The sequence below is a fragment of the Eptesicus fuscus genome, chromosome 16, assembly GCF_027574615.1.
Source record: "Eptesicus fuscus isolate TK198812 chromosome 16, DD_ASM_mEF_20220401, whole genome shotgun sequence".
Lineage (NCBI taxonomy): Eukaryota > Metazoa > Chordata > Mammalia > Chiroptera > Vespertilionidae > Eptesicus > Eptesicus fuscus.
The window spans coordinates 30,772,903-30,794,432 of record NC_072488.1 but is presented as its reverse complement, the minus strand read 5'-3'; the positions used below and the strand labels follow the sequence as shown (position 1 = coordinate 30,794,432).

Here is a 21,530-nt window from a genome sequence, read left to right as displayed (position 1 = left end):
TATTTCTACCACAATATTCTGCAGGCAGCTTGAGTTCAATATATCAACAAACTTAGGCCATTATATTCTCCGCAGAAATACTCACCAATTCTGTGCTCCCCTTCTGACTTTTCTTGATAATGGCAACACTAATGTACCTTATCTCCTTAAAATAAGCTTTCCTTTCTTCTTTTCCATCAGCTCCTCCATCCTGTTAGCCACCAAATTCTATGATTTTTAAATTTGAAAGTTTTAAATTTATCTTTTCCTATTTCCTATGCTATTAATTTAGTTTTTATAATCTTTTGCCTGAACTACAAGCAGTAATTGTTTCACTTAAGCCACAGTAGCTATAAGAAAGTTACTGGGCAAATATTACCCAAGGTATTGTAATTGCATCTTAAATATTCTTAATTTTCCTTACTCTAGCACCCATAATCCTCTATCAGCATATTTTTTGTAAATTAGCAATCAGGTCCTCTCACCATCCTGCTTAAAAGCCTTTAATAACTCTTTACTTAGAAAGTAATATCTTTAGCATGGTATTTGAGACCCTTAGTTTGAACTTAACTTTTTTTTTTTTAGCTTTATCTGCAATCATTTTCTACCTCTCTAGCTATACCAGATGTCTCTATGCCTTGAATCTGTGTTGGAGTTTCATTCTACCCTGCCTCTACAGATGCTATTCCCCCTTCCTTAGATGCCTTTCTTCCTTTCTCTACCTTAAAAGATTAAGTATTAAATCATCTTATGAAGAATTACCCAAATCCTGTTGGAATATGTCTGTGTCTCTCTGTCTATTGTACACACATCATATATATATATATATTCATACAATACATATATACATACATAGATACATCTTCAACATATATATATGAATATATATGCATACATATATGTATATATACCTATATATTCTTATGTAAACTCAACTATATGTTCCTTGATGTCTGGAAGAGTGTTTTATTTACTCTTTATTACCATAGCCTAGATGCTTAATAAATTTTAGCTGATTAAATTAATAATGCTTATTCTAAAGATAGTAACCACCTGGCTTCTATTTCCACTGATGATCTAAAGAACAAAATTTATACATAAATCTTTAAGATAATTTTGTGAACTCTTTTCTGTGGTTCTTTTTCTCATGAGGACAGATTTTTTTATTTGTCTAAGAATTTCTTTGCTTGGATTTGTACTGCTAACCCAAAATTAATTTTCTGCTAGATCGAAAATAGTTTTTCTGCTAGATCAAAATAAATTTAATCAGAGAAATGATGCATATTGAACTAGCCTAAGGAAATGCAGTATTAATGCAGAGGACCAAGGCAGGTTAAAGGAGAAGGATTAGGTTCCATTTCAATGATGACTTTCACTTACCCAATATGTGATTTCTGTTTGAAACAAATTTTTAATTTTAGGTCCAACAATAATTGTCAATGCATAACTAGCATAGCTGAAGATGTTGATTTTATAATATTTATATTTCTATTTTTATTACAGAATAAGTCAAGATGTTAACCAGAACCCTGAATTGCATTTCACAAAAAGGTACATTTCATGACATCTAAATGCCAGTGAAGTGGTAGGGACAATGATGTAGCCAGTTGTTAATTTTCCCTGGAAGGTGCTAAAATGATGCTTCCATCTTTTTTGAATACAAAGATCAAATGTACTTCAGTGATGTTCTTTTACACGTGCAAGTCATTTTCAGTAGGCAAAAAGCTATGGTGCACAGCTTTGTAACAAATTTGTCAGGAGTTTGCCTCTGATCTTTCTCCTGTGGTTGCTGAACCCACTCTTGCGTCTATACCCTTCAACATGTAGACTTGAGTATACTCATCGTATGCCTTTAACTCTTTCAGGAAGTTTACATGATGCAAGGACAATTAACCTGTCCTATGTGCACCAGATGAGGTGTCAGTTCAGCACTCTACAATAAGCTACAATACTATAGACATGGAATGCGCTAATTCCCTAAGAAATTAGTTTCCTTTACTGAAAATGCTCATGCACATTTGCGTCTGATTTTTCCCAAGTCTGGAACAGTGCATGATGCAGAGTAAGTAGCCAATAAATATTTCATGTATGAATGAATAAAGCAAAAATAGAAGCACAAAATGGATGATGTTTCAATTAGCTTTTGCTGTGTAATGAATCATCTCAAAGGTAGTAGTTTAAAACAACAGTGATTCATTATTTTTCATGATTTGGTGTATTAGCTGGACAGTCTGAGACGGTCTCATATTTCTGGGACATCAGCTCTATGGCTAGGGCAGCTAGGTGTCTCTCCATGTCTCTATCATCTTGGGCCTTAGCATTCCAAGAGCGTGAGGGTGGAAGCTGTAATGTCTCTGCTGGTTGGGCTTGGAACTCATTTCCAGGGCATTCTATTGGTCAAGAAACATCACAAGCCCCGGTTAGAAGATGTGGGGAATTGATCCAACCTCTTGATTGGAGTGGTTGCACAGAGTCTGTGGCCATTTTTAATCTACTACAGATGCCCAAGTTTAAAAAACCTTCTGTAGGATATTCTTATAATGTGAGGGAGATTGGTCAGTCTGACCTAGAATCTTTCCAACTCTGAAATTCTACCAGGCTGAATAGGGTTCTGAGAGAGAATAGTTATTATCCATGGTACTGGAAACTTCAATCTTCTACATCTGATAAGAAAATTTCCAAGATAATCCATTCAATAATTATTTTCTAACTATTATTATGATCTAAAATTTATATTCTTCCTTTTACCATTTCAAATACTACCAGATTTTCTTAATTCTGGTATAATAGCAACATTCTCTTTTCCTTATGCTTTGTTGGCCACTCTATGAACATTAGATAAACTCTTTATTCATCCATCAAACACTTGATTTTATAGAAACCACTGAGATCAGTAATATAAAATTCTTGTATTTCTTCTATGTCAGAGGAGAGTGTGAATATTACTGCCTCAATATTTACTGCTATTTACAATTAAAGTTGCAAATCTATAATTTTCTGTAATTATTCTTTTGTGACACTTTAAATAAATTAATCACATTTCTTGTGACTATTTTAGTAATAGCAGGTACACATATATATGAATGCAGAAATATCATATGAGCAACTTGCAAATAACTTATGAAAACCCTTTGAAACTTTCCATCAAGGAGTTTCAGAACAATCATAGTGACAAAAACAGTTTGGGGAAGACTGAACTGCTGATAGCTAAATTGTGACTTAACAGAAAAAAGTTCATATAATAAAATTTTGCTAGTATTTTATTATGTGTATGTACTTACACTTGACAATCATGTATGATTTTTGATAATTTTGACAAATACTTGAAACATTTTAGTTATCATTGTAGTAATCTGTTTTGTTTAAAATTTTTACTTTGGTGTTAAACCTCCTGCCCGCAAATTCTACACTAATAATTCCCTCTTCTTATACTGTTTTAACCTCTCAAACAAATCACAAACAAAAGCTGAAAGCAACTCATAACCATTTTGTATAAATAAAGCAAGTTCATCTTTGTGGGATTGATATGCCAGGTTGTGAATGTATTGTTGATAATTAACCTGATCAGGTTACATTGCCAGGAAATTTTGTTATACATTCCCTTTAAAAAAAAAAACCACACAAACTTTTTTTCTTAGAATAGTTATGCGGTACCTTTACAGAAAAATTAAACAGAACAGAGCTCTCATACACTCCCATGCCAACCCCCCAACCACAGTTTCCCCTATTACTAACATCTTACATTGGTGTAGTACATTTGTTACAATCTATGAACCAAATTGAAGTAGTATTTGCTAAAACTCACAGGTTCACTCTTTGTGTTGTACAGGTCGATGAGTTTTGCCAAGTACATAATGTCATGTATCCTTCATCACAGTATCATACAAAATAGTTTTACTGACCTAAAAGTCCCCTATCTTCCACCTATTCATCCCTTCTCCCTCCCCTTACAACCCCTACCTTTCATTTTTAATACTCTAATTAAGTGTAGGGTAATATTAATTAGTTGGAGCTAAGAATTTGCTTAAATAACTAGTGATTCCCCATGGCAATCAACATTTCTTAATCATTAAATTAGACTAGCACCGTCCAATAGAAATATAATGTGAGTCATATATGTATTTAAAATGTTCTAGAAGCTGCTTTAAAAAAGTAAAAGGAAATAAATGAATAATACTTATCCCAATGTATCTAAAATATTATCAATTCCAACATGTGACTAATAAAAATTGAGATAGTTAAATTGGGGTGGGGGGGGGACTAACTCAAAATATAATGTGCATTTTAAACTTACAACACACTCCATTTCAGGCTAGTCACATTTCCAGCGCTCAACAGCCACAACAGTGGGGCTGGCCTGGACTGCGAGCCACTTGTAAACAGGTTTTCCCTCTCTCCCCAGGGCCTCCAGGTTAGGCATGCAGCAAAGACTTTTGGAAGGTCTATCAAAAAGATAAAAGCGTTCTCTAAACCTCTGTATGCCGACACTTATATGTTCTGTAGCCATTTTCCTTAAACGCCCCCCAGTTTGGGAAAAAGTGGACTGGGAATCATGCTCATTCTGGCATATCTAAGAAATGAGTCCTGGGCTTACCGACTCCCAGAAAGCCTGAATCATCTGAACTGTTGACTCATGAGCCTAAGGTGACTGAAATGCAATGTGAATCAAATCTGCCTTCCAAGGCTTCGTTCTGTTGCCACTTTTCTCTCTCCCCTCCCTCTCTCTTCGGGTGACTGACTCATCCTGCTACCATGTGTGAGAGTCCAGCATCCGGCAGATCTCAAAAGTCCCCTGGAAGGAGATGAGTGGACTTGCACAGGGTCCAGCCCAGCTCTGTTTTGCCTACCTCACCCAGGGTCAGCAATTTAGACCAGGAGGGCTCTTACCCCTGTCAAAATGTTTACTTTTTTCTTTTTAGGTGGTGATGGTAGTAGTAATCACGTGGCCTGGGAATTTAAGTTTAAAACAATACAATCCTTTATTTCAAAAAAATCTTTTAAAAATGTAATGTCTATGTCAATCCTTAGGGCCTACTCCACAGTCCCGTTTGTTAGTACCTTTGTCCACTCTGGGTTTTTTCCCTTTCCTGGGAGGAAAGTTTCCACCCAGGATAACGCCCTTCCGGTGGCGAGCCAGGAGTCTCTCCCACCCCTCAGGGCCGGCAGCTGGCTCGCCTTCGCAGCCCTCTAACCACAGCGGACCTACAGCTGTGGGCGCGGCCAGACCCCCACCCCACCCCACCCCACCAGCCCCTCTCCTAAACTACCCACGGTGGAGGGCGGGGTTGCCAGCTTCAGACCCCGCCCACCGAACCCAACCCAGCCGGTAAGAGAGAGGAAGCGCAACAAGCCACGCCCACTTTCTCCTCTTCTCCTTTCCGTTGGGCCGGCTGGTTGTCCTTTATCACTATCCCGTAGCCGATTGGCTCCCTCCATCCCGCTCCAGCCCCCGCCGGCAGGGGAGGAGGAATCGCGCCAAACTGGGCGGAGAGTCTGCTGGCCTCTCTCCTACGCTGGTCTGGGCGGCGGCGGCGGCAACTGGGGACGGGGCGGGTGGCGCATCACGGGTGCGGAGGCAGGAGGGGCAGCCTCATTGTTCCGGGAGCCGTCGCCTCTGCAGGTCCCTCAGCTCGTTCGGCTCTGCCCCTTTCAGAGCTCCCCAGCCCCCACCACAGCCCGCGCCTCGGAGGAGAAGCGTCCGGCGGCGGCAGCAGCTGCAGCATCATCTCCGAGCCGCCAGCCATGGAAGACACGGACCAGTCGTCTCGGGTCTCCTCGTCCTCGGACCTCCCGCCCCGGCCTCAGCCCACGTTCAAGTACCAGTTCGTGAGGGAGCCCGAGGACGAGGAGGAGGAGGACGAGGAGGAAGAGGACGAGGACGAGGACTTGGAGGAGCTGGAGGTGCTGGAGAGGAAGCCCGCCGCCGGGCTGTCGGCGGCCCCAGTGCCCGCCGCCTCCGCCCCCACCGCGCCCCTGCTGGACTTCGACAATGACTTCGTGCCCCCGGCGCCCCGGGGGCCCTTGCCGGCCGCGCCCCCTGTCGCCCCGGAGAGGCATCAGTCCTGGGACCCGAGTCCCGCGTCCTCCGCGCCATCCCTACCCTCCGCTGCCGCAGCCTCGCCCTCCAAGCTCCCCGAGGACGACGAGCCTCCGGCCCGGCCTCCCCCACCTCCCCCGGCCAGCGTGAGCCCCCAAGCCGAGCCCGCGTGGACGCCGACCGCCCCGGCCCCCGCTGCGCCCCCCTCCACGCCGGCCGCGCCCAAGCGCAGGAGCTCCTCCGGCTCCGTGGGTGAGTGCCTCGCCCTCCCGCCTCGCGCCCCTCCCTCTTTTGTGTGCAGCCCCGGCTGCTCCCGCGGAGCCCCCCTCTCCGCCCCGAGGGGCTTTGTCTGCAGACCTGGGGGCGGGTGGGAGAGGGGGAAGGCGCCCCCACCGCCCGCCGTGGGAGCCGCCGGGAGCTGGGTGGGGCGGCGGAGGTAGCCCGGGCTTGTTCTTCATTGTCTGTCCGGGCGTCGGGGAACACGTGCACCCGACCGCTCCCGGGTTCTTCCCTCTGGTCCCCGGTCCCCTGCGTCCCTGAAGTTAGGCACCCACCCACCCCTGGTTGGAGCTGGGTGTCTTTATCAGGAACGAGGGTTGTGGATTCTTTGGGCTGCCTTCCTTCTGGGCTGAGGATGGAAAGGCCTTGGCGCCTTCGTCTTTTGTCTCCCCGTCTGGGTTGCGCCTAGGGAAAAGGCGCAGTTTCGCTGTCAGTCCGCTTGCCTGTCTTCAGCCCTGGCCCCCATCGTATCCCCTCCTTGGCCGGGGTGGCCCCCTGCGTTTCATCTCCCTCTTCCCCTGCTCTTGGCGCTGGTGGGGAGATGACCCCTTGGAACACGTCCACGTTGACCCAGCTGCAGTGCGGGAGAGCGCCTCCAGTGGTGTGCGCGTGGAGGTTTGGGGGGGAGAGTCCTGGCCACGTCCTGCCACCGCCCAGTGCGCCCGGGCATGGATGTGGCCGCTCCGCATCCGCCAAACCGAGCCTGGGACACGGGCCGTGGGCATTGTGTTCCGAGGGGGCGCAGTTTTGCCCGGGCTCTCAGCTGCGGAGGAAGAGGAATGGCTGGGAGCGCGGACAGGTTTAGCCTCTTACTGCATCATCATTGAGTCGTAAACAAAAAGGCAACACGATTGATAGTCTTAAAGAAGGGAAACCTGTGGATTCCTACCCGGGTCTAGGCCAGTTAACTTTGTGGGAGGTGTACCATGAGGCTTCATGAAGTATTTTGAGAGGTTTTCCTGGATTGGTTAGAGCTACTATGTCATGGAAGTTATGTTTTAGGTCTAGAGAGACAAACGTGCATAGTCTGTTAAATAGTTTTCACATCTTTTCATTCACGAGTACCTGGTTGTACATGAATAGTGAAATTCTCTTAGAGAATACCTTGGGAAATTATTTTTAGAAGGTAAAACTATCAAGTTTATTAGAGATTTAGAGTTCATCTTATCGGACAAATTATAAACTTATTCACTAGTAGCTTTTTTACTTTTCCTGATTTACTGCTTTAGGTGTTAGGAAGCCATTGGAGATTATTGAACGGAGGCCTGGATGGTGGTGTTAGAAAAGGAATTGGTGACCATATTCTAAGATAGGTTGGAAAGAAAAACAGGGGGACTATATTCAGAAAGCTTTTGTGATAGTTCTGAGACAGGTGAGTAGCGCCTAATCTAGCTCATTATTTAGTTCAGTGAAAATGGAATAGAAGGGAAGCATGAATTCTGTAATTGGTTGTGAGCCTGTATTTTTATAGTTAGGGTACAAAGAGGTTTCATGAAAGAAGAATTGACAGGACTTTGAGGCTATGAATGTAAATGCAAAGGAAAGAATATTGGTGCTCATTAAATCAGTTTGAGACTGTCCAAAGTTGTTAATTGAATGGAAGTTTATGTAGGATTTAATATTGCTTTAAGTATAGGGTTATTATATCTTGGAGATTAAAAACCATGTCTTTTAAGATTTTGAGTTTTATATACGTTAAATCTTAAGATGCCTCTAAAGAAAGAGATGTCATACCCTATTCAGTCCCCATCTTCCATTTTTATCTAACAGATGATAACAAGGAATAGGACTGATGAATTTAGAGATTCTGAATAATTTCTTTTGTTAAGCTATTTTTAATTTTCTGACTAGGAACAAGTAGTATATATGCTCCTTATGGATAAGTTAAATTATGTTTCAGATTAGTTCCTAGGAAGCACAGTGTCAAATTTATAGTGCTTTTTAGTAACCAACAAGCTCCCCCATCCTTTTTAAAATGATGTAATGAATATATATATAGAATCTTTGGTAAATATCTAACTATGTGGAATAGTATTTAGAAAATATGCTATTTCATATCTCTGTAAACTTGGAAGATTTGCTATATCATAGAAAACATTTCTAAAAAGGGGCATATTTTCTGTTGTCCAATAATTAGCTCTGTTTTAGTGTAGTTATTTCATAAAATACCTAAAAGCAATTTATTTGAAACCCTAACTGATGTAAGGCTCCAATTTAAATGGCACATTTTAAAGGTACTTTGCTAGTCCAGGTTTCAAGTACCAACCAAATGGGTATATTTCTTGATTCTTTGGAAACTCTGATGAAGTAGAAGTAAATGTTGCAGATACACTATTCTTATAGCACATTCTTTTTGAGACTTTTGGTTCCTGATTCTAAATGTAGACCCTAGAAAAGGCCCCCCTGAGGGTGATAGCACCAGGGATTCGGAACTCTTAAGGGCAGAACCCTAGTTCACCAGCAGTGTTTAAATGGGTGAATGTGACCTTTGTGCACATAGGCATGTGCAAGGTGGTCAGACCCAGCTGTACTGGAGCTAAGGTCTTCTCAGACTGATGGCCTCATCATCATTTCAGCTCTGAACGAGGAGTTGATAATTTCACGTTTAAGCTGCTGAGTTTTTGTTTCTTGGCATGGTGATTATTAGTTTTAAGTTGCTTTACTCATGTGTTCCCATAACATTCTGTTCTTACCTCATGATAGATATCATACCATATATGTGATAATAGTATGTTTACTCATCTTTAGTTTCTACCAGACTGTATGCTCCCTGAATAAAGGGGCTATATCACCTTTTTTCCTTGAGGAAAAGGATTATATGACATTATATTATATGACATTATATCTGCATTACTGAGCACAGACATGTGGTGTAAGCACTCAGATATTTGTTGAATGAATGAAAATTATAGATGAAAGTTGATCTTCACATTCTGTATAGTTCCAGAATTATTACAATATTTTCTCGCAATAAAAATCCCAAGTGTTATGAATTAAAGCATGCATTTATTTACATATGTACCATATTTTATTTAATCAGTCTTTTAGTGATGATTAACTAGGTTGTTTCTCAGCTTTTTCTGTTATAAATAATGTTGCTGTGAACACCCTTATATGAACTTCTTTGGGAATGCATGCTGTTCTCTGGGTGTTGTAAGATAAATTCATGCTAATAGAATTCCTAGTTCAAAGACTATGTGCATTTAAAATGTTGCTAGATAATGCCAAATTGTACTAACAAAGAGTTGTTCCAACCTATATTTTCACCAATAATGTGTTAAAGTACCTTTTTTCCTTTTGCCTTTACCAGTAGAGTAGATTAACCAGTAAATGATTTAGCAAATTATTTTTTAAATTTATATTTCCCAGTATTTTTTTTTAACCAGCTTAGGTGCCATATAATTTACTAGGCTTAGGTGCCAGTACATTTTTCTCATCACAGTTTTGACCTCTTCTTATTTTTCTTCTAGCATCAGGCGTCCTCAAACTATGGCCCGCGGGCCACATGCGGGTGTTTTTGCCGTTTTGTTTTTTTACTTCAAAATAAGATATGTGCAGTGTGCGTAGGAATTTGGTCATAGTTTTTTTTAAACTATAGTCCGGCCCTCCAACGGTCTGAGGGACAGTGAACTGGCCCCCTGTTTAAAAAGTTTGAGGACCCAGCTGTAGGAGCACTTGATCTAGTGTAAGGGAAATTAGACTTTGTCATATATATGTCTTATGAGAATTTCTCCATGTTTTCTCTTGGTATTTTTATAATTTTATTTTAACATTTAATTCTTTCTGTAGTTTATTTTGTTCTAGAGAATGACATAGTGATACAGTTTTATTTTTGAATATGGTATTTCATTTGTCTCAACACCATTTTCTCTACTATTTTGAAATGCCATTTTTGTCATATATTTGTAGTATGGGTGAAATATTTTCTGTTTCATTTATTTTTTAATTGCTATAACTTTATTTAATTTAATTACTTTTTAAGAGTTTCAATTAATTGTTGATGTTGAATATTGTATTATTTTCAGGTGTACGTCATAATGGGTAGTGGTAGTGGTTAGACACTATCAGGTGATCCCTCAGTAAGTCCAGTACCTATCTGACACCCATATATAGGTTATAACTTTAAAAAAAAAAATCTCACCAGAGGATTTTTTTTTAAATGATTTTTGAGAGAAAGAGAGAGAAACATTGATGTGAGCGAGAAACATCAGGAGCTCTAGTTAAGTTTGGCATTGATGGAATCAAATATATATTTTAATGGCCTGCTAAAAGAATTGTGGGTAAAAATGTGGTTAAAATTACTTCAGTATAATAGAAGTTTAGTATGTTTACATTACCTTACCTCTTTTTTGGAGGGCTTAAAAATTTTTACTTTTTGTTATGTAAAATTTCAGATATAAAGGAAAACAGAATAGTGAATGAAACCTCATTTAACCATCACTGAGCCCCAACAGTCATCAATCCATTGCCAATCTTGCCAGTCCCACACCCTTATAAATATTTCATTATGTATCTTGCAAACCAAGTACTGTTTTCCAAAACATAACCACAATACTCTTGATCAAATACTTTCCCAATGTATTTCACAATAATTAATTTCACCAAATATCCAGCCAAAGTTTATATTTACTACTACTTAGTGAATGTCATTACGTCTTTTTAAAAAAGTTTAAAAAAAAAATCAGAATCCAAATAAGGTCCACACATTACAATGGATTGGTTTGTTTTATGTCTGTCTATGGGTTCTCCCTTGCTTACTTGTGGACTCTGTCTGAAATTTGTTGAAGAATGCACATACAGTTTTTTCACTTTAATGTTTTTATTATTATTTTATTTTTTATTTTTGTTAATCCTCACCCGAGGATATTTTTCCATTGATTTTTAGGGAGAGTGGAAGAAAGAGGGAAAGACACAGTGAAGGAGAGAAACATTGATGTGAGAGAAACACATCGATTGGTTGTCTCCTGCATGGGCCTGGAAGGAGTCTGCAGGCCGATGCTCTATCCACTGAACCAGAACTGGCTAGGGCGATGTTTTTATTATTTTAGTTGATAAAGTCATTTTAATGTTATTAAGATACTAGGAGCCCAGGGCACGAATTTGTGCACCTTGAAAGGAACTGTGGGCTGTGTGGCTGCAGTAGGCACAGGGGCGGGTCTTGGCTCATCCTCTGCACCCCCACCCGGCCGCTGCTGCCGTGACTCCTGGTTCGCTGTCTGCTGGCAGCCCCACTCCCGCTGCCGTTGCCCCCACGTGCTGATGGCACGGAGTGATTGGGGACAGCGCCAGCAGCAGGTGTGAGCAGGGCTGGCATTGTCAGTGGGTGCGAGCAGTGGCTGCTGCCCTTATTGACCCTCAGGAGCGGGGCGGGGTGGGTGAGAAACCCTGAGGGGCTATTGGGGCTGACAGCACGGAGTGATTGGGAGTGGGGCTGGGGCTGGGGCCGGCAGCGGGTGTGAGCACTGGGTGGAACCATGGCGGGTGGGAGCAAAGACTTTTCAGTAACCACCAGAGGCTCGCCCTGATGACAGCCACCGGTGCCCTGCCTTGGTCTGGCGCCCCTGCTCACCTCCACCATCCCGCTGCAGCTGATGCCCGCCATGTTTCGCGCTCTGCCACCTGCTGCCGATGCCTGCCATGTTCCCCGCGCGGCCCCTGGTGGTCAGCGCACATCATAGCTACTGGTTTTTTTTTTTTCGGTTGTTCCGCCATTTGGTCTATTTGCATATTAGGGTTTTATATATATATAGATAGATAACTTACAGCCCTAGCCAGTTTGGTTCAGTGGATAGAGCGTCAACTGAAGGGTCCTGAGTTGGATTCCGGTCAAGGGTAGCCTGAGTTGCAGGCTCAATCTCAAGTAGAGGGCGTGCGGGAGGCAGCCAATCAATGATTCTCTCTCATCATTAATGTTCCTCTCCCTCTCTCTCTGAAATCAATAAAAATATATTTAAAAAATAATAATAAAGATATAATTTACATACAGTAAAATGCATAGATCTTAAGTTTTAGCAATTCTGTCTTTTGACAAATGCAGCTACTCATTTAACCCACACCCCTGTCAAGATACAGAAAAGGTTCATCATTCCAGAAAGATCCCTTGAGCCTTAGCAGTCAATTTAATTCTTGTTCTGTCCTTCTCCCAGCCCCCTAATCCCAAGCAGCTACTGTTCAGATTGTTTTCACCATAATTTTGCCGATTATAGAGCACCATACGGATGGAATCATACAGTATTTACTCTTGTGTCTGGTTATTTGCACCCAATATGTTTTGGAGACTTACCAATGATGTTGTAGGTATCAGTAATTTATTCCTTTTTACTGCTGAGTAAGTATTCCATGATAAGAATATACTACAATTTAATTATTTGTTCACTTGTTGATGGACATTTGGATTATTTGTAGTTTTTGGCTATTATGAACAATAGAATGCTGTGAACTTTCTTTGTGTAGGCCTTTTTTTGTGGATATTTGTTTTCATTTCTCTTGGGTAAAGAGAGTAGAATTGAGTAAGAGTAGAATTGCTGGTTCATGGGGTAGGTATCTTTATTAAAAATAAATTGCCAAACTGTTCTTCAGAGTGGTTCCATGTCTACCAGCGATGTAGGAGAGTTAGCATGGCTTCACATTCTCACAAACATTTGATATTATCAGTCTTTTAAATTTTAGTGGGTATGTAGTTGTTTCTCATTATAGTTTTAATTCAGGTCTTCCTAATGACTAATGAATTAGAAGGCTTTTACATGTCTACTGGCTACTTATATATTTTCTTTTTGTGAAGTGTCCAAGTTAGTTGCCTATTCTTACATTGCGTTAGATTCCATTTTTCTTACTGATTTGTAGGAGTCTTTCCTTAGATATATGCATTGTGAATATATTCTCCTAATCTGTGGTTTACCTGCTAATTTTATTGATGGTTTCTTTTGATGAGTATAATTTTCTGTTTTTGAAGAAGTCTTAATTTATCAAGTTTTCCTTTTATGGTTCATACTTGCTGTGTACTAAGACACATTTGCCTACACACCAAGGTTGTAAAAACATTTTACGTTTTCTTTTAGAAGCTTTATCGTTTTAGCTTTTATGTTTAAATCTCTAATTCATCTTGAATTAATTTTTGTCTATGGAAGAGTTACAGATTCAGATTTATGTATTTTTTTCCATGTAAATATCCAGTTGTCCCAGCAAACATTTTTTTAAATATGTTTTAATTGGTTTTTAGAGAGAGAGGAAGGGAGAGGGATAGAAACATCGATGAGAGAAACATCATGGAACAGCTGCCTCCTGCATACCCCCCACTGGGGATCGAGCCTACAATCTGGGCATGTTCCCTGACTGGGAATTGAACTGGTGACCTCTTGATTCATGAGTCGATGCTCCACCACTGATCCACACTGGCCGGGCCCAGCAAAAATTTTTTGGAGGGAATTTGTCTTTATTGAATTTTGCTTTGGTACCTGTGACGAAAATCAGTTGACCATATAAGTGCGTCTGTTTAAGCATACAGATCCTCCTCAACTTACGATGGCGGGTGTGTCCTATAAACCCATAGTAAGTTGAAAATATCCTGAGTCAGAAATGCATTTAGACACATTAGAAATTGGCACTGACTTTCTTTGGCATTATACCATGTATGTTTACATAAGTATGTTTAGCATTCAATGTTGAGAGTGGGTGGAGGAGTGAGATAATGAAGGAGAGAGGTGAAGAAGGAGAGCAAAGAATTAGCTCATTAAATAATGACTTTTTAAAAAAGCATTTGATACACTTAACCTACCAAGCATCATAGCTTAGCCGTGCCTACCTTAAATATGCTCAGAACACTTAATATTTTGCCCACCTACAGTTGGGCAAAATCATCTAACACAGTGAATACACTGTGGAGTATCCGTTGTTCACCTTCCTGATCTGGGAGATGAGGCTCACCACCTGTGCTCAACATCACCTGCATATCCTTAGCCCGGAAATGATCAGAATTTAAAATCAAAGTATGATTTCTATTGAATGTATATCGCTTTTCGTAAAGTCAAACCATTGTGAGTCAAGGATGTCTTTATCTATTTTATTCTATTGATCTATTTGTCTATCTTTATGTCAGTAACCAGACTGTTTTAATTACTATTACTTTATAGTAAATCTTAAAATCAAGCAGTGTGAATACACCAAGTTTTATCTTTTTTTCCCCCCCAAAATTGTTTTGCCCTAAGTCCTTTGTATTTCTATATACATTTTAGGATCAACTTGTTCATTTCTACAGAATGCCTGCTGGGAATTTGGGATTGTATTGAGTCTAGAGATCAATTTTAGGAGATTTGACATCTTAGGGTTTGAGATTTTACCTTACAACAAGCTAACAAATTGAGCCTGCCATAGTCTCATGGATGCTGGCAGAGGACACAGATACCTGGGTAAGAAATAAGGGACTTAAATACCCACAGCAGTGGTAATAGCCAAAATATCAGCACTTTTTTGGACAGATTCCCAGAGCCCCATTTCCTTAGGGCAACATGAAGAGGGCCAAGCAACCTTGGGCTTAGAGAAACTGAATCTTACACTGCATAATCAGCATGCCTGCCTTATTGCTCAAGTGAAAGACTTGGTTTCTGCCCTAAGGGTGTTTGCAATACAAACATCTTTGAAAAGATAGGAACAAAGGCAGCTAGTGCCCCATCCCTCTATTCACAAGATGTGCAAAAACACAAGAAACTCTTTAAGAGAGCTCTTCCCTGATAACAAGAGTCTTCCAATCCATGTCATGTTTACTAGTATGTATTTCTCTCAGCAGTGTTTTGTAGTTTTCAGTGTAGAGCTTTTGCATTTCTATTGTTAAATTTACTTCTTTTTTAAAAATTTCTTTATTGATTAAGGTATTACATATGTGTCCTCAGTCCCCCATTACTCCCCTAAGCCCCCTCCTCCACTCATGCTCTCATCCCCCTGTTGTCTGTGTCCATTGGTTAGGCTTATATGCATGCATACAAGTTCTTTGGTTGATCTCTACTTCTCAGTATTTTATGTTTTTTGTTGCTATTGTAAATGATAGTAGTTAAAAATTTTATTTTTCATTTGTTAATTGCTGGTACATGGAAATACAGTGATTGCATACTATTCTTGTAACTATCCTGCATCTTCCTAAATTTACTTCCTAGCTCTAGTAAGGTTTAATAGGTTAAATTTCTAACTACACAGTGCTGTTCTCAAGTTAAGATCATTTTCCTTTTCCCTTCTGATCTTTATGCTATAAATGTGGTAAGAAGGCAAGTACAGTAAAAGGTGTAAAAAATTCCTTGTTTTATTCTGCATCTGGGGGAAATATGATTAGTCTTTCATTATTAAGTATGAAGTTAGCTGCATATTTTTCCTAGATGTCCTGACCCTTAGGTTGAGAAAGTTTCCTTCTTCAAATTTGTTGAGAATTTTTATGAAATAGGTATTGAATTTTAACTGATGTCTTTGGCATCTATTAAGACAATCATATCACTTTCCTTTCTTAGACTGTTAATGTGCTAAATTTTATTGTTTGATTTTCAATGTTGAACCAATCTTGTATTTTTGGGATTAAACCCTTTTGGTAGTGAATATACTTTTTATGAATTGCTGAATTCAACTTGCTAATATGTTAAAGATTTTTGCATGTATAAGGGGTATTTTTCTGTAAATTTATTTTCTTGCAATATCTTTGGTTTTGGTATTAATGTATCCTATTTAATAAAAGAGCAATATGCAAATTGACTGTCACTCCAACACATAAGATGGCCGCCTTATGTGGACACAAAATGGCCACCACAAGATGGCCAGCAGGGGAGCGCAGATGAGAGGGACCAGGCCAGCAGGGGAGGGCAGTTGAGGGTGACCAGGCCTTCAGGAGAGGGCAGTTGGGAGGGACCAGGCCTGCAGGGGAGGGCAGTTGGGGGTGACCAGGCCTGTAGGAGAGGGCAGTTGGGGGCAACCCGGCCTGCAGGGGAGGGCATTTGGGGGCAACCAGGCCTGCAGGGGAGGGCAGTTGGGGGCAACCAGGCCTGCAAGGGAGGGCAGTTGGGGGGAACCAGGCCTGCAGGGGAGGGCAGTTGGGGGCAACCAGGCCTGCAGAGGAGGGCATTTGGGGGCAACCAGGCCTGCAGGGGAGGACAGTTGGGGGTGACCAGGGTGGCAGGGGAGGGCAGTTTGGGGTGACCGGGCCTGTAGGGGAGGGCAGTAGAGGGGGATCGGGCCTGCAGGGGAGGGCAGTTGGGGCGGCCAGGCCGGCAGGGGAGGGCAGTTAGGGGTGACCCAGCCAGCAGGGGAGGGCAGTTGGGGGCAACCACGCCAGCAGGGGAGAGCAGTTAGGGTGACCAGGCCGGCCGGGGAGGTTAGGGGTGACCAGGCCGGCAAGGGAGGGCAGTTAGGGGCAATTGGGCCAGCAGGGGAGCAGTTAGGCATCAATCAGGCTGGCAGGGGAGTGATTAGGGGGTGATCAGGCTGGCAGGCAGAAGCGGTTAGGGGCAGGCAGGCAGGCAGGCAGGTGAGTGGTTGGGAGCCAGCAGTCCTGGATTGTGAGAGGGAGGTCCGTTTAGGCCCGATCCCACTCGAGGGGTCCCAGATTGGAGAGGTTGCAGGCTGGGCTGAGGAGAGGGTGCAGGCTGGGCTGAGGAACACACACACACCTCCCCCCCCCCCATGCACGAATTTCGTGCACCGGGCCTCTAGTCAATTTATAAAACGTTTTGGGAAGTGTTTGCTTTTCCTTTATTTGTTGAAAGAGTCTGTATAAGCATCCTGAGATGTTACAGAATTTACTAGTGAAGCCTCTGGGCTTGGAGTTTTCTTTGTGGATATGGTTTTAAATTATAAGTATACTGAACTTTCTTTAAGTAATATAGGGCCATTCAGATTTTCTATTTCTTCTCTGCCAGTTTTAGAAATGTATGCCTTTAAAGGAATTTGTCTATTTCATCTTGATGAGTAGACATCAAGGACTTTGTCCACTCACCTAAGTTATCTAATTTATTGGCATAAACTTGTTCATAATATTTTTGATGTTTTTAAGATTTATAAAGATAAATCTTATTTATCTTTTATTTCTATTACTTTTTATTTTCTTCTTTTTCTTGATAGTTTTATGGAGTATCAGTTCTATTGATTTCACTTTTGGTATCATTGATTTTTCTCTATTGTTTACTAGTTTTCTATAACATTAGTTTCTGCTCTGATTCTTGTTATTTTCTTTTACTTATTTGGGTGTAACTTGCTCTTTTTTTCTGATTTCATGAGGTGGAAGCTCTTTGAATTGAATCCTTCAGAGTTAAATATAAATTTCTCTCTAACCTTGCTTTACCTGTATCCCACAAATTTCCATTATCATTTAATTTAAAAAATGCTTTAATTTCCTCTGTGATCCATGGATTATTTGAAATTGTATAGTTTAATTTCCAAACATTTTGGGGTTTTCCAGATATTTTTGTCTTACTGATTTAAATTTAATTCCTGTGATCAATTTAATTTATGATGTCAGCCTTTTTAAGTGTATTGAGACTTGTTTTATAGACCAGAAAATGGTTTATCTTGGTGAATGTTCCATGTGTACTTGAGAAGAATGTGTATTCTGTTGTTTGTAGTGCTCTATAAAAGTCAGTTTAGTTCATGAATAATGTTATCTAAGTCATCTTTAACCTTTTGCACTCGGATGTCGAGTGTGACTCGACACAGTTAGCATTAGAATAAAGGAATCGAGAAAAAAGCAAGCGAGTGCAAAGGGTTAACCTTATTGATTACATGCATGTGGGTGTAGTCTGTCGATTAGTTGAGAGTTGAGTGTTAAATTTTTTAAATAAAAGTTTTAGATTTGTCTGTCTCCCTTTAGTTGTTGCTTCATGTATTTTCTATATACCTTTCACATACATCTTTAGTGTTGTAACATAGCTATTTAGTGTTGTTTGTTTTCTCCTTTATCGTTACCAAATGCCCCTCTTTATCACTGATAGTGTCAAGGTAATATTCCTTGTCTTTGAATCTACTTTGCTCGACCTTAATGTAGCTGCTCCAGATTTCTTAGGGTAAGTGCTTGGATGATATATCCTTTTATATTCTTTCACTTTTATATATATATTCTAGAGGCCCGGTGCACGGATTTATGCACTGGTGGGGTCCCTCGGCCTGGCCTGCACCCTCTCACAATCTGGGACCCCTTGGTGGATGTCAGAGAGCCAGTTTTGGCCCGATCCCCACATGCCAGGCCGAGGGACCCCACCGGTGCACGAATCTGTGCACCGGGCCTCTCGTATGCATATAAGATCTTTGGTTAATCTCTTCCTGCCCTCCCCCTTCCTCTCTTCCCTCTGAGATTCATCAGTCTGTTCCATGTTTCCATGCCTGTGGTTTCCATTCCTGCATTGAGTGTCTGTCCCCAGTGGCCATTGAGCGTCTGCCCCCGGTCAGCTGGTTGCTTAGGCTTTTATATATATAGATATTTTATTGATTTCAGAAAGGAAGAGAGAGGGAAAGAGAGATAGAAACATTAATAATGAGAGATAATCATTTATTGGCTGCCTCCTGCACTCCCCCTACTGGGGATCAAGCCCACAACCCCAGGCATGTGCCCTTGACTGGAATCGAATCTGAGACCCCTCAGTCCGCAGGCTGACGCTCTAACCACTGAGCCAAACCAGCTAGGGGTAGATCCTTTCACTTTTAACCACCTGTGTTCATATATATAAAGTGTGTGTTCTATAAATGTCACGTAGAAGGATTTTTATCTAGTCTGAAAACCTGCTTTTAATTGGGACCATTTACATTGATCATACTTATTAGTATGGTTCATTTAAGTCTTTGTTTTCTCTTTGTCCCATCTGGTTTTTGTTCTTTTATGCATCCATGCAGTTCTTCCATCCTTTGTGTTTTTATTGTCATACGTTTTGCTTCTGCAAATATTGTATATTGTAATTATTTGTGTTTCAAAATCACTTATTCTTTAAAGAAATTAAGAAATGAGAATATTTTATATCTACTCATATATTTACCATTCCGCCATTCTTTGTTCCTTTATGAAGGTACAGATTTTTATCTGGTGTCATTTCCCTTTAGTCTGAAGAACTTTAGCATTTCTTGTAAGGGGGGGGGGGGCAGGTCTCTTGATGGTAATTTCTTTCAGCTTTTGTTTTCATATTTTATCTAATAATACCTTTATTGTCTTTGTTTTTCAAGAATATTTTTGTGTGAGTACAGTCACTCTTGCTATATACGGAAGTTATGGTGTTTTTTGTTTTTTTTTCTGTTTTAAATCTTTAATGTTGAAAGATTTACCTCTCCCAGCCCATCCCCACCCCCGACCCCAGGCCTTCACCACCCTATTGTCTGTGTTCCTGGGTTATGCATTTATGCTAAGCGAAATAAGCCAGTCAGAGAAGGAAGTTATGTTTTATAGAGTCGCAGAAAACACTAAATTAGCAAATACTGAATCATTGCCCCTAGGGGAAATACGAGGTTAGGTTCCCGGAAACCTCTAGTCATAGCATTTTTGTTAACCAATCTATATATAACTTTGTTTTATGTGTATTTCTATTTAAAGACACATGATTTACTATATATTGTTGATTCATTAATATTGAACACATGGTCACCAGCATGATAATTCATCCTAAATGAAGCTTATCTAATACATACATTTTCCTCTGTAAGGTACATCACAACCTTCTGTGGTTAAGAACACTAGACAGCACTTCAGCACTGTGCTTAGGACCCTGTTTAAACAGCAAAATAACTAACAAAAGGCACAAAAATGTGAAAAAATGTGGCACTAAATAGGCTGGAAAAAGAACACGTGCTTACAGTCTGAGAGTGAAACAAGGAGACATGGGGTTTCTTCGTTTGACCTCCCCTGGGAACCTGTGTTGGGTGAGGGGCATATTTTGCTGTTCTGTGCATGTTTGCTATTGTAAGTATTGATTTGGGGATTACCAATTTAGCCAGTAAACAAACTTGCAAATAGGGAATCAGTGAATAATAATGATGGTTTATAATTTTAGGTTGCCCTTTTTTAAAAAAAATTATTTTAAGGATGTCCATTATCTTTTGGATTATGTTTTTTCCAGTGAGAGGTCAGGTCATTCTTATTGCTGTTCCCTTGCCCTTTTCCTGTTTTAAAGGTTTTCCTCAGTCTTTGGTTTACAACAATTTGACCTTTACAGTGTGTTTCTTTGTGGGTTGTATTTATTCTGCTTCTTGGATTTGTAAATTGGTATTTTCCATCACAGTTGACAAATTTTGGTTTGTTATATCTTTATTCCTTTTTTCCCCCCCCCTGCATCTGTCACTGTTGTGATTGGAGGGGGTTCCAATTACATATACTCTAAATGCTTGATTATCTCACAGGTCACTGAGCTCTGTTCATTACCCCTCTCCACCTCCCCACCCCCCAGCCTTTTTTTCCCCCTGCTGTAGTTCAGTTTGCATAGTTTCTTTCTGTTGCTTTTTTAAAGCTTATTCATCCTTTCTTTTGCACTGACCAGGAAATCCAAGATGAAGGTGCCGGCTAGGCTTCATGCTGAGGCTCCTTCTCTTGGCTTATAGGTGGCTGCCATTTGCTCACATAGCACATGTGTGCGTGCGTGCGTGTGTGTGTGTGTGTACGCGCGTGTGCGTGGGCACAGAAGAATGGAGAGACAGGGAAGGGTGAGCAGCAAGCTCTCTAGTGTCTTTTCTTATAAGGACACTAATCCTATCCTACCATGTAACCCTAATTACCTTCCAAAGGCCCTGATTCCACATACCATCACGTTGGAGGGTAGGGCTTCAACATAAAAATTGGGGGGGGGCGGGGGGTGTCACAGATATTCAGTCCATAATATATTGTGGTTAAGAAAATGGGCTCTGGCCCTAACCGATGTGGCTCAGTGGATAGAGCGTCGGCCTGCGGACTGAAGGGTCCCGGGTTCGAATCCGGTCAAGGGCATGTACCTTGGTTGCGGGCACATCCCCAGTAGGGGGTGTACAAGAGGCAACTGATTGATGTTTCTCTCTCATCGATGTTTCTAACTCTCTATCCCTCTCCCTTCCTCTCTGGAAAAAAAATCAATAAAATATATTTAAAAAAAAAAAGAAAATGGGCTCTGGGGCTGAATTGCCTGAGTCTCACTAGTTGTTTTGTGTTTTGAGTGAGTTCTTTAAGTTCTGTCCCTTGGTGGTGGTGGTTTTTTAATCTGTTAAATGGGGATATTAACAACAACCCTTGTAGCAATAGGGTTCTAAGAAGTAAAATGAGTTT

At 41.0% G+C, this 21,530-nt stretch overlaps 1 protein-coding gene across 3 annotated transcripts in view; it reads left to right on the top strand.

The window, feature by feature from the left end:
* Positions 1–5,477: 5,477 nt before the first annotated feature.
* RTN4 (reticulon 4) overlaps positions 5,478–21,530 on the top strand; it is a 58,378-nt gene continuing 42,325 nt past the window's right edge. For 2 of the 3 annotated variants that reach the window (XM_008162127.3, XM_008162126.3), the window contains exon 1: positions 5,495–6,268. In XM_008162127.3, the coding sequence (XP_008160349.1) occupies positions 5,722–6,268 (547 nt within the window). In that variant the 5' untranslated portion in view covers positions 5,495–5,721. Of the gene's footprint in view, positions 6,269–21,530 lie in introns of all 3 variants that reach the window. The other variant, XM_008162123.3, reaches the window with a different exon arrangement.